Source organism: Arachis ipaensis, chromosome B9, assembly GCF_059453495.1.
Source record: "Arachis ipaensis isolate K30076 ecotype BB chromosome B9, ASM5945349v1, whole genome shotgun sequence".
NCBI classification, from domain to species: domain Eukaryota; kingdom Viridiplantae; phylum Streptophyta; class Magnoliopsida; order Fabales; family Fabaceae; genus Arachis; species Arachis ipaensis.
Window position 1 is genome coordinate 61,180,422 of NC_142444.1, and position 12,079 is coordinate 61,192,500.

Here is a 12,079-nt window from a genome sequence, read left to right on the forward strand (position 1 = left end):
TTAAAATTTGATTGTTTCTTGTTAGTTAAGTCAAAAATTCAATTTAAAAATTCTATCTTTTCAAGTCTTATACAAAAATCAAATCTTTTTTTCATTTTTCTTAATATTTTCGAAAATTTTAAAATTGATTTTCAAAATCTTTTTCTTATTTCTACTTCATATTTTCAAATTTATTGCTAATATTTAATGTTTTGATTCAAAAATTTCAAGTTGTTACTTGCCTATTAAGAAAGGATCAATCTTTAAATTCTAGAATAATATCTTTTAGTTTCTTGTTAGTCAAGTAATCAACTTTAATTTAAAAAATGAAATCTTTTTAATTTCCTTTCCAAATCTTTTTTCAAAATAAATTCCAATCATATCTTCCAATCATATCATTTTCAAAACTTAATTTCAAAATCTTTTTCTAACTTCATATCTTTTCAAAATTGATTTTCAAATCTTTTTCAATTAACCACTTGACTTTTTGTTTTAATTTTAAAAGTCTACTATTTTTATTTTTTTCAAAATCACCTAACTACTTTTCTCTCTCTAATTTTCGAAAACCACTAACAAATTTTTCAAAATTCTTTTTAATTAACTAATTGTTCTAAATTTTAATTTTAGTTTATTTCTTTTGTTAAATTCGAATTCTAACTAATAATTAAAATAAAAACAAAAAATATTTTTCTTTTCTTTTAAATTAAAATTCGAATACTCTCTCTCTCTCTCTCATCTCTTTCTATTTATTTTATTTATTTACTAACACTCTTCTTCTTAAAATTCGAACCCTCTCCCTCTCTTTGTGTTCGAGTTCTTCTTCTTCTCCCTTCTTCATTCTATTCTTCTATTCTTCTACTCACATAAAAGAATTTATATACTATGACATAGAAGATTCCTCTTCTTTTTTGTTCTCTTTTTTTTCATATGAGCTGGAGCAAGGATAAGAACATTCTTGTTGAAGCTGATCCTGAACCTGAAAGGAATCTGAAGAGGAAGCTGAGAGAATCTAAAGCACAAAACTCTGGAAAGGACCTAACAGAAATTTTTGAAAAAGAAGAAGACATGGCAGCCGAAAATAACAACAATGGTGGAGATGCAAGGAAGATGATTGGTGACTTTACTGCACCTACTTCTGACTTCTATGGAAGAAGCATCTCAATTCCTGCAATTGGAGCAAACAACTTTGAGCTTAAGCCTCAATTAGTTTCTCTAATGCAGCAAAATTGCAAGTTTCATGGACTTCCGTTGGAAGATCCTTATCAGTTCTTAGCTGAATTCTTGCAAATCAGTGACACTGTCAAGACCAATGGGGTTAATCTTGAGGTCTACAGACTTATGCTTTTCCCCTTTGCTGTAAGAAACAGAGCTAGTACATGGTTGGACTCACAACCTAAAGAAAGCATGAACTCTTGGGAAAAGTTGGTCAATGCTTTCTTGGACAAATTCTTTCCACCTCAAAAGTTAAGCAAGCTTAGAGTGGAAGTCCAAACCTTCAAAGAAAAAGAAGGTGAATCGCTCTATGAAGCTTGGGAAAGATACAAGCAATTGATCAGAAGGTGTCCTTCTGACATGCTTTCAGAAAGGAGCATCCTATGTATATTTTATGATGGTCTATCTGAATTGTCCAAGATATCATTGGACCACTCTGCTGGTGGATCTCTTCATCCGAAGAAGACACCTATAGAAGCCCAGAAACTCATTAAAATGGTTGCGAATAACCAGTTCATATATACTTCTGAAGGAAATCCTTTGAATAATGGGGTGACTCTGAAGAAAGGAGTTCTTGAGATTAATACTCTAAATGTAATATTAGCTCAGAATAAAATATTGACCCAGCAAGTCAATATGATTTCTCAGAATCTGATTGGAATGCAAGCTTCATCCGACAGTACTGAAGAAGCTTCCTCTGAAGAAGAAGCTTATAACCCTGAGAATCCTGCAATGGAAGATGTGAATTACATGGGAAAATCCTATGGAAACACCTATAATCCTTCATGGAGAAATCATCCAAATTTCTCATGGAAGGATTAACAAAAGCCGAATCAAGGCTTCAATAATAATAATAATGGTGGGAGAACTAGGTTTGGCAATAGCAAGCCTTTTCCATCATCTTCTGAGCAACAGACAGAGAATTCTAAGTAGAGTCGCTCTAACTTAGCAACCATAGTCTCTGATCTATCTAAGACCACTCTTAGTTTCTTGACTGAAACAAGGTCCTCCATTAGAAATTTGGAGGCACAAGTGGGTCAACTGAGTAAAAGAGTTACTGAAATCCCTCCTAGTACTCTCCCAAGCAATACAGAAGAGAATCCAAAAAGAAAGTACAAGGCCATCAATATAACCAACATGGCCGAACCTGTAGAGGAGGAAGAGGCAGTGATTTCCAGTGAGGAAGACCTCAATGGACGTCCACTGGCCACTAAGGAGTTCCCTAATAAGGAACCAAAGGAATCTGAGGCTCATATAAAGACTATAGAGATTCCACTGAACTTACTGTTGCCATTCATGAGCTGTGATGAGTATTCTTCCTCTGAAGAGGATGAAGATATTATTGAAGAGCAAGTTGCTCAGTATCTAGGAGCAATCATGAAGCTGAATGCCAAGTTATTTGGTAATCAGACTTGGGAGGATGAACCTCCATTGCTCATCAATGAACTAAATACCTTGGTTCAACAGAAATTACCTCAGAAGAAACCGGATCTCGAAAAGTTCTTAAGACCTTGCATCATAGGCACCATGACCTTTAAGAACGCTCAGTGTGACCTTGGTTCAAGTATAAACCTCATGCCACTCTCTGTAATGGAGAAACTAGGGACCTTTGAGGTACAAGCTGCAAGAATCTTACTAGAGATGGCAGACAATTCAAGGAAAGAGGCTTATGAATTTGTGGAGGATTTCTTAGTGAAGGTCGAAGGCTTTTACATTCCTGCTGATTTCATAATCCTAGACACTGGGAAGGATGAGGATGAATCCATCATCCTTGGAAGACCCTTCCTAGCCACAGCAAGAGCTGTGATTGATGTGGATAGAGGAGAGTTAGTCCTTCAATTGAATGAGGACCGCCTTGTGTTTCAGGCTCAAGGACATTCTTCTGTAACCATGGAGAGGAAGCATGAAAGGCTTCTCTCAATACAGAGTCAAACAGAGCCCCCACACTCAACTTCTAAATTTGGTGTTGGGAGGCCATTATCAAGCTCTGAGTCTCTGTGAAGCTCTCTAAGAGCTCACTGTCAAGCTATTGACATTAAAAAAGTGCTTGTTGGGAGGCAACCCAATGTTATTTAATTATATTTATTTATTTTCCATTGTCATATGTTTTCTTTAGGTTGATGATCATGTGAAGTCATAAAAATAATTGCAAAATTAAAGCAAAATGAAAAAATAGCATTAAAAACAACACACCCTGGAGGACAGGCTTACTGGCGTTTAAAGGCCAATAAGGATAGCAGAATGGGTGTTTAACGCCCAGCCTGGCAGCATTCTGGGCATTAAACGCCAGAATGGGCATCACTCTGGGCGTTTAATGCCAGAAAAAGGTGTCTGGCATTTGGCTGGCGTTAAACTCCAGAAAGGGGCAGCAGACTGGCGTTTAACACAGGAAAGGTAGCAGAGCTGACGTTTAACGCCAGAATTGGCACACTTAGGGCGTTTGAACGCCAGGATGGTGCAGGGAGTAGAATTCCTTAACACCTTAGCATCTGTGGACCCCACAGGATCCCCACCTACCCCACCACTTCTTCTCTCCTCTTCACACCTTTCCATAACACTCTTCCCCAAATACCCTTGACCAATTCCATCATTAACTCTTCCCCAAATACCCTTCACCTATCAAATCCTACCCTCTTTCCCATATTCTCTTCACCACTCACATCCATCCATCATAAACCCCACCTACCTCACCATTTAAATTCAAACATTTCCCTCCGTGTCATGGGAGATGGAGAGATTCATCTCAAAGGTCCATCAAGACCACTTCTATGAAGTTGTGGCCAAGAAAAAAGTGATTCCCGAAGTCCCCTTTAGGCTCAAAATGGGTGAATAGCCGGAGATCCGACATGAGATTCGAAGAAGAGGTTGGGAAGCTCTAACCAACCCCATCCAATAAGTCAGAATCTTAATGGTTCAAGAGTTCTATGCCAATGCATGGATCAGTAAGAACCATAATCAAAGTATGAACCCGAACCCAAAGAATTGGCTCATAATGGTTCGAGGGAATTACTTGGATTTCAGTCCGGAAAATGTGAGGTTGGCATTTAACTTGCCAATGATGAGAGGAGATCCTCATCCTTTCACTAGAAGGGTCAACTTTGATCAAAGGTTGGACCAAGTCCTTAGGGACATTTGTGTGGAAGGAGCTCAATGGAAGAGAGACTCAAGAGGCAAGCCGGTTCAACTAAGAAGGCTTGACCTCAAACTCGTGGCTAGGGGATGGTTGGAGTTCATCCAACGCTCTATCATTCCTACTAGTAACCAGTCTGAAGTTACAATAGACCGGGCTATCATGATCCATAGTATCATGAATGGAGAGGAAGTAGAAGTTCATGAGATCATACCTCTAGAACTCTACAAGGTGGCGGACAAGCTCTCTACTTTGGCAAGGTTAACCTTCCTCATCTCATCTGTAACCTATACGATTCAGCTAGAGTTGTCATAGAGTAAGACATCCTCATTGAAGGAGACAAGCCCATCACTAATAAGAGGATGGAGCAAACAAGAGAGCCCACTCATGGACCTCAACAAGAGCATGAAGAAATTCCTCATCAAGAAATCCCTGAGATGCCTCAAGGGATGCACTTTCCTCCACAAAACTATTGGGAACAAATCAACACCTCCTTAGGAGAATTGAGTTCCAACATGGTGCAACTAAGAATGGAGTACCAAGAGCACTCCATTATCCTCAATGAAATCAGAGAGGACCAGAGAGCCATGAGGGAGGAGCAACAAAGGCAAGGAAGAGACATAGAGGAGCTCAAGCACTCCATAAGAACTTCAAGAGGAAGAACTAGCCGCCATCACTAAGGTGGACCCGTTCTTTAATTTCCTTGTTCTTATTTTTCTGTTTTTCGAATTTTATACTTTATGTTTTGTCTATGTTTGTATCTTTATTACATGATCATTAGTGTCTAGTGTCTATGTCTTAAAGCTTTGAATATCCTATGAATCCTTCACCTTTCTTAAATGAAAAATGTTTTTAATTGCAAAAGAACAAGAAGTACATGATTTCGAATTCTATCTTGAAATTAGCTTAATTATTTTGATGTGGTGGCAATACTTTTTATTTTCTGAATGAATGCTTGAACAGTGCATACTTTTGAATTTGTTGTTTATGAATGTTAAAATTGTTGGCTCTTGAAAGAATAATGAAAAGAGAGAAATGTTATTGATAATCTGGAAAATCATAAAATTGATTCTTGAAGCAAGAAAAAGCAGTGAAAAGCAAAAGCTTGCGAAAAAAATATGAAAAAAAAATGGCAAAAAAAAAAGAAGAAAGAAAAAGAAAAAGCAAGCAGGAAAAGCCAATAGCCCTTTAAACCAAAAGAAAAGGGTAAAAAGGATCCAAGGCTTTGAGCATTAATGGATAGGAGGGCCCAAAGGAATAAAATTCTGGCCTAAGTGGCTAAATCAAGCTGTCCCTAACCATGTGCTTGTGTCGTGAAGGTGTCAAGTGAGAAGCTTGAGACTGAGCGGTTAAAGTCATGGTCCAAAGCAAAAAGAGTGTGCTTAAGAGCTCTGGGCACCTCTAACTGGGGACTCTAGCAAAGCTGAGTCACAATCTAAAAAGGTTCACCCAGTTATCTGTCTATGGCATTTATGTTTCCGGTGGTAATACTGGAAAACAAAATGCTTAGGGTCACGGCCAAGACTCATAAAGTAGCTGTGTTCAAGAATCAACATAGTGAAATAAGAGAATCAATAATATTATCTGAATTCTGAGTTCCTATGGATGCCAATCATTCTGAACTTCAAAGGATAAAATGAGATGCCAAAACTGTTCAGAAGCAAAAAGGCTACAAGTCCCGCTAATCTAATTTAAGCTAATCTTCATTGATATTTTTGAGATTTATTGTATTTTATCTTTTTTTATCCTATTTTGTTTTTAGTTGCTTGGGGACAAGCAACAATTTAAGTTTGGTGTTGTGATGAGCGGATAATTTATACCCTTTTTGGCATTATTTTTACATAGTTTTTAGTATGTTTTAGTTACTTTTTATTATATTTTTATTAGTTTTTATGCAAAAATCAAATTTCTGAACTTTACTATGAGTTTCTGTGTGTTTCTATAATTTCAGGTATTTTCTGGTTGAAATTGAGGGACCTGAGCAAAAATCTGATTCAAAGGCTGAAAAAGGACTGTAGATGTTGTTGGATTCTGACCCTCCTGCACTCGAAATGCAATTCTGGAGGTACAGAAGCCCAACTGGAGTGCGCTGAATTGCGTTGGAAAATAGACAAATTGGGCTTTCCAGCAATATTTAATAGTCCATACTTTGCTCGAGATTTGATGGCCCAAACTGGAGTCCAAAGTCAGCCTAAAACTTCTTGGCGTAAAATGCCCAAACTGGCACCAGAATTGGAGTTAAATGCCCAAACTGGCACCTAAGCTGGCGTTTAACTCCAGGAACAGCATATGCACATGAAATCTTCAATGCTCAGCCCAAGCACACACCAAGTGGGCCCCGAAAGTGGATTTCTGTACTATCTGCACTTAGTTACTCATTTTCTGTAACCCTAGACTACTAGTCTAGTATAAAAACTACTTTTAGAGATTTATTTTAGAGGATCTTTTGGAATCATATGTAACTTTTATCATCTATTGTTGACGTTTGGAGACTGGCCTCACGGCCATGCCTAGACCTCTTTTCTCTTATGTATTTTCAACAGTGGAGTTTCTACACCCCATAGATTAAGGTGTGGAGCTATGCTGTTCTTCATGAATTACTGCAAGTACTATTGTTTTTCTTTCAATTCACGCCTACTTCTTCTCCAAGATATACTCTCGTACTTAATTCAGTTAAGTCAAAATGAAGGGGTGACCCGTGACAATCACCCAATCTTCGTTACTCGCTTAGCCAAGATCCGCGTGCCTGACAACCACAAAGCAGTCTACATGATGTTCAACGTAGTCATTGGATGACAGCTGGAGTATATTCTCTTGGATATCTAATACACGAACCGAGTCCGTGAGATTAGTATCTTCGTGGTATAGGCTAGAATCATTGGCAGCATTCCTGGGATCCGAAAAGTCTAAACCTTGTCTGTGGTATTCTAAGTACGATCTGGGAAGGGATGACTGTGACGAGCTTTAAAACTGCGAATGTTGGGCGCAGTGACAGTGTGCAAAAGGATCAATGGATCCTATTCCGACACTAGTGGGAACCGACAGATGATTAGCCATGCGGTAGCCGTACTTGGTATTTTTTATCCGAGACGAGAAATTCGACAGTAGATTAGCCGTGCAGAAACCGTAGAAGACCATTTTCACTGGGAGGATCTTACAGCTTGCCATGGAAGGGAGCACGCATGGTTGGAAGAAGGCAGTAGGAAAGGAGAGGTTCAGAAGAAACAAAGCATCTCCAGACGCTTATCTGAAATTCCCACCAATGAATTACATAAGTAACTTTATCTTATTTTATGTTTTATTTATCTTTTAATTATCAAAACCCCATAACCATTTGAATCCGCCTGACTGAGATTTACAAGATGACCATAGCTTGCTTCAAGTCGACAATCTCTGTGGGATCGACCCTTACTCACGTAAGGTTTATTACTTGGACGACCTAGTGCACTTGCTGGTTAGTTGTGCGGAGTTGTGAAAAGTGTGAATCACGATTTCCCACACTAAGTTTTTGGCACCGTTGCCAGGGATTGTTCGAGTTTGGACAATTGACGGTTCATCTTATTGCTTAGATTAGGTAATTTTATTTTATGTTTAAGCTTTTTATTTTATTTTCAAAAAAAAGAAAAAATAAAATAAAAATATTCTTCAGAATTTTTAAGAATGAATTCCAGAGTTTCATGAGATTTGTTAAAACCTGGCTGGCTGTAAAGCCATGTCTAATCTTTTGGACTGAGGTTTCCACTTATCTTTGCAAGAACCTTTTGGTTCCCATCAATTTGGCTGTTGTATTTAATGCTCTGCTAAAGCTTGGTTGGCCATTTGGCCATGTCTAATTCTATTGGACCGAAGCTTTAGACTAACATTGCATGAATCCTGGAATTCTTATTAAAAATTTTGTATCTCTTTATTTTCTTTTTTCCAGAATAATTTTCAAAAATACAAAAAAATTAATAAATCATAAAAAACCAACAATTTTGTGTTTCTTGTTTGAGTTTAGTGTTAAATTTTAAGTTTGGTGTCAATTGCATGCTTTTAAAATATTCAAAAATATATTGATGAGCGGATATTTTATACGCTTTTTGGGGATAATTTCATATAGTTTTGAGTATGTTTTAGTTAGTTTTTAGTCTATTTCTAGTAGTTTTTAGGAAAAATTCATATTTCTGGACTTTACTATGAGTTGTGTGTTTTTCTGTAATTTTAGGTATTTTTCTGGCTGAAATTGAAGGAGCTGAGCAAAAATCTGATTCAGGCTGAAAAAGGACTGCTGATGCTGTTGGATTCTGACCTCCCTGCATTCAAAGTGGATTTTCTGGAGCTACAGAACTCGAAATGGCGTGCTTCTAATTGCGTTGGAAAGTAGACATCCAGGGCTTTCCAGCAATATATAATAGTCCATACTTTGCACAAGAATAGACGACGTAAACTGGCGTTCAACGCCAGTCCTCTGCCCAATTCTGGCGTCCAGCGCCAGAAAAGGATCAAAAACTGGAGTCAAAAACTGGAGTTGAACGCCCAAACTGGCACAAAAACTGGCGTTCAACTCCACAAATGGCCTCTGCACGAAATCTCAGCCCCAGCACATACCAAGTGGGCCCCAGCACACCAAGTGGGCCCCAGAAGTGAGTCTCTGCATCATCCATCATAGTCCACTCATATTTTGAAACCCTAGGCTACTAGTTTAGTATTTAAACAACTTTTAGAGACTTATTTTGTACCTCATGACATTTCAGATCTAAACTTGGTATTCTCTGACGGCATGAGTCTCTAAACCCCATTGTTGGGGGTGAGGAGCTCTGCTGTGTCTCAATGAATTAATGCAAGTATTTCTGTTTTCATTCAAACACGCTTGTTCCTATCTAAGATGTTCATTCGCGCTTAACTGTGATGATGGTGATGAGCTGTGACACTCATCACCTTCCTCAACCCATGAACGTGTGCCTGACAACCACCTCCGTTCTATATCCATTGAATGAGTGTCTCTTAGATTCTTTAATCAGAATCTCCGTGGTATAAGCTAGAACTGATGGCGGCATTCATGAGAATCCGGAAAGTCTAAGCCTTGTCTGTGGCATTCCGAGTAGGATTCAAGGATTGAATGACTGTGACGAGCTTCAAACTCCTGAAGGCTGGGCGTTAGTGACAGACGCAAAAGGATAGTAAATCCTAATCCAACCGGATCGAGAACCAACCGGTGATTAGCCGTGCTGTGACAGAGCGCGTGAGCGTAGTTTTCACTGGAAGGATGGAAGGTAGCCATTGACAACGGTGATCCACCAACACACAGCTTGCCATAGGAGGACGTGCGTGCGTGAATCAGAAGACAGAGGAAAGCAGAGATTCAGAGGACAAAGCATCTCCAAAACTCCAACATATTCTCCATTACTACACAACAAGTAACTTTTAATTTATGCTCTACTGGTTATTCACAATTCAACTGATAAACATAATTGACTTCCTGACTAAGATTTACAAAATAACCATAGATTGCTTCAAACCAACAATCTCTGTGGGATTCGACCCTTACTCACGTAAGGTATTACTTGGACGACCCAGTGCACTTGCTGGTTAGTGGTACGAGTTGTGAAAAGTGTGATTCGCAATTTGTGCTACCAAGTTTTTGGCGCCGTTGCCGGGGATTGTTCGTGTTTGAACAACTGACGGATTATTTTGTTGCTTAGATTAGGAAAAATCTTCTTTTTTTGGTTTAGAGTCTCTTATTATTTATCCCTTGTTAAAACACTTTAAATTTATAGCTCAGTTATTTAGAACGTGGTGTTTATGTTCATGATAATTGGCTATCATATCTTTTAAAACCTTTTTCAAAAATAATTTTTCTATTAAATCCTGTGCCAAACTTTAAGTTTGGTGTTTTCAAAAATAATCTTTCTTAAAATAAGGTCCCATAACTCATTTGGCTACAACATTAATTTGATTGGGTTAGAATCTTTTATACTCTTTTCAAAACATTCTTTTTCAAAAATAATTTTTTCTATTAAATCTTGTGCCAAACTTTAAGTTTGGTGTTTTCTTGTTGATTTCCCTTTGATTTTCGAAAATTTTGTTTGGTTTTCAAAAAATTTTTAAGTTTGGTGTTCTTCCTTCATGTTCTTGTGTTCTTGTGAGTCTTCAAAGTGTTCTTGAGTTTTCCTTGTGTCTTGATCTTAAAATTTTTAAGTTTGGTGTTCCTTGGTGTTTTTCCCTCCAAAATTTTCGAAAACAAGGAGCATTAGATCTAAAAATTTTAAATCTTATTGTTTTTCTCTCTCCTCACTAAATTCAAAAAAATATCTTTTCAAAATATCTTTTCTAACTCCCTATCTTTTCAAAATTTGTTTCAACTAACTAACCAACTTTTTGTTTGTTTCTTAACTTTTTCAAAACTACCTAACTAACTCTCTCTCTCTCAAATTTTCGAAAATATCTCCCCTCTTTTTCAAAAATTTCGTTTTTTTTAACTAATTATTTTTAAAATTTTTTTTTACGAAAAAAAAAAATTATTTTTTAAAATTCAAATTCTTTTTAGTTATTTTATTTTATTTAAGTATTTACTTCTTATAAAATAAAATAAATAAAAAGATAAATCAATCCAAGTTATATCCATAGAAATCCATCATGGACATAAGTGGAAATGAACAGTCCAGGAGGACTCTGGGGTCATATTCTAACCCCTCTACTGCTTCATATGGGAGTAGCATATGCATACCCTCCATTGGAGTTATTAGCTTTGAGTTGAATCCTCAGCTCATTATCATGGTGCAGCAAAGTTGCCAGTATTCCGGTCTTCCACAGGAAGAACCTACAGAGTTTCTGGCACAGTTTCTACAGATTGCTGACACAGTACATGATAAGGAAATAGATCAGGATGTCTACAGACTATTACTGTTTCCATTTGCTGTAAAAGATCAAGCTAAGAGGTGGTTAAATAACCAACCTAAGGCCAGCATAAGAACATGGAAACAGCTGACAGAAAAATTCCTGAATCAATATTTCCCTCCAAAAAGGATGACACAGCTAAGGCTGGACATCCAAGGCTTTAAACAAGGAGATAATGAATCTCTTTATGATGCCTGGGAGAGATACAGAGAGATGCTACGAAAATGCCCCTCTGAAATGTTTTCAGAGTGGGTTCAGTTAGACATCTTCTACTATGGGCTTGCAGAAGGAGCTCAGATGTCTTTAGATTACTCAGCTGGTGGATCTATCCATATGAGAAAGACAATTGAAGAAGCTCAAGAGCTCATTGATACAGTTGCCAGGAATCAGCATCTGTATCTAAGCAGCAACCCTTCCATGAATGAAGAGGTTAAAACAGTAACTGCTGAATTCAGTACTGTAAAACAAGCTGCTGAATTCAATCAGCAATTAGATTTTCTAACAAAGCAGCTAGCTGAATTCAAAGACAGGTTATAGGAGACAAGGATAGCTAATATGCATATGGAAGAACAGTTTAAGCAAACAAAGCAGCAGCTATCAAAGCAAATAGCAGAAGAATGCCAAGCAGTTCAATTAAGAAGTGGGAAAACATTAAATACCCCACCTCAAGGCATCAAAAATTCAAGAAATGAGCAACCCACCAAAGATTCCCCTGAGGACAGTAAGAGCCCAGGGAAAAATAATTCTGGCACTAAAACGCCAGAAAATAGGTGGAAGGCTGGCGCTGAACGCCCAGACCATGCCCAAAACTGGCGTTCAGCGCCAGAAATAAGGCAGGATTGGCGTTCAACGCCAGAAATGGGCAAGAATCTGGCGTTGAAC

At 37.7% G+C, this 12,079-nt stretch overlaps 1 protein-coding gene across 1 annotated transcript in view; it reads left to right on the forward strand.

Annotated features, from left to right (window-relative positions):
- Positions 1-1,686: 1,686 nt before the first annotated feature.
- Positions 1,687-12,079, forward strand: part of LOC148544849 (uncharacterized) — a 90,591-nt gene continuing 80,198 nt past the window's right edge. The window contains exons 1-2 of the mRNA XM_088498997.1: positions 1,687-1,785; positions 2,167-3,075. Of these exons, the coding sequence (XP_088355123.1) occupies positions 1,687-1,785; positions 2,167-3,075 (1,008 nt within the window). The remainder of the gene's footprint in view (positions 1,786-2,166; positions 3,076-12,079) is intronic.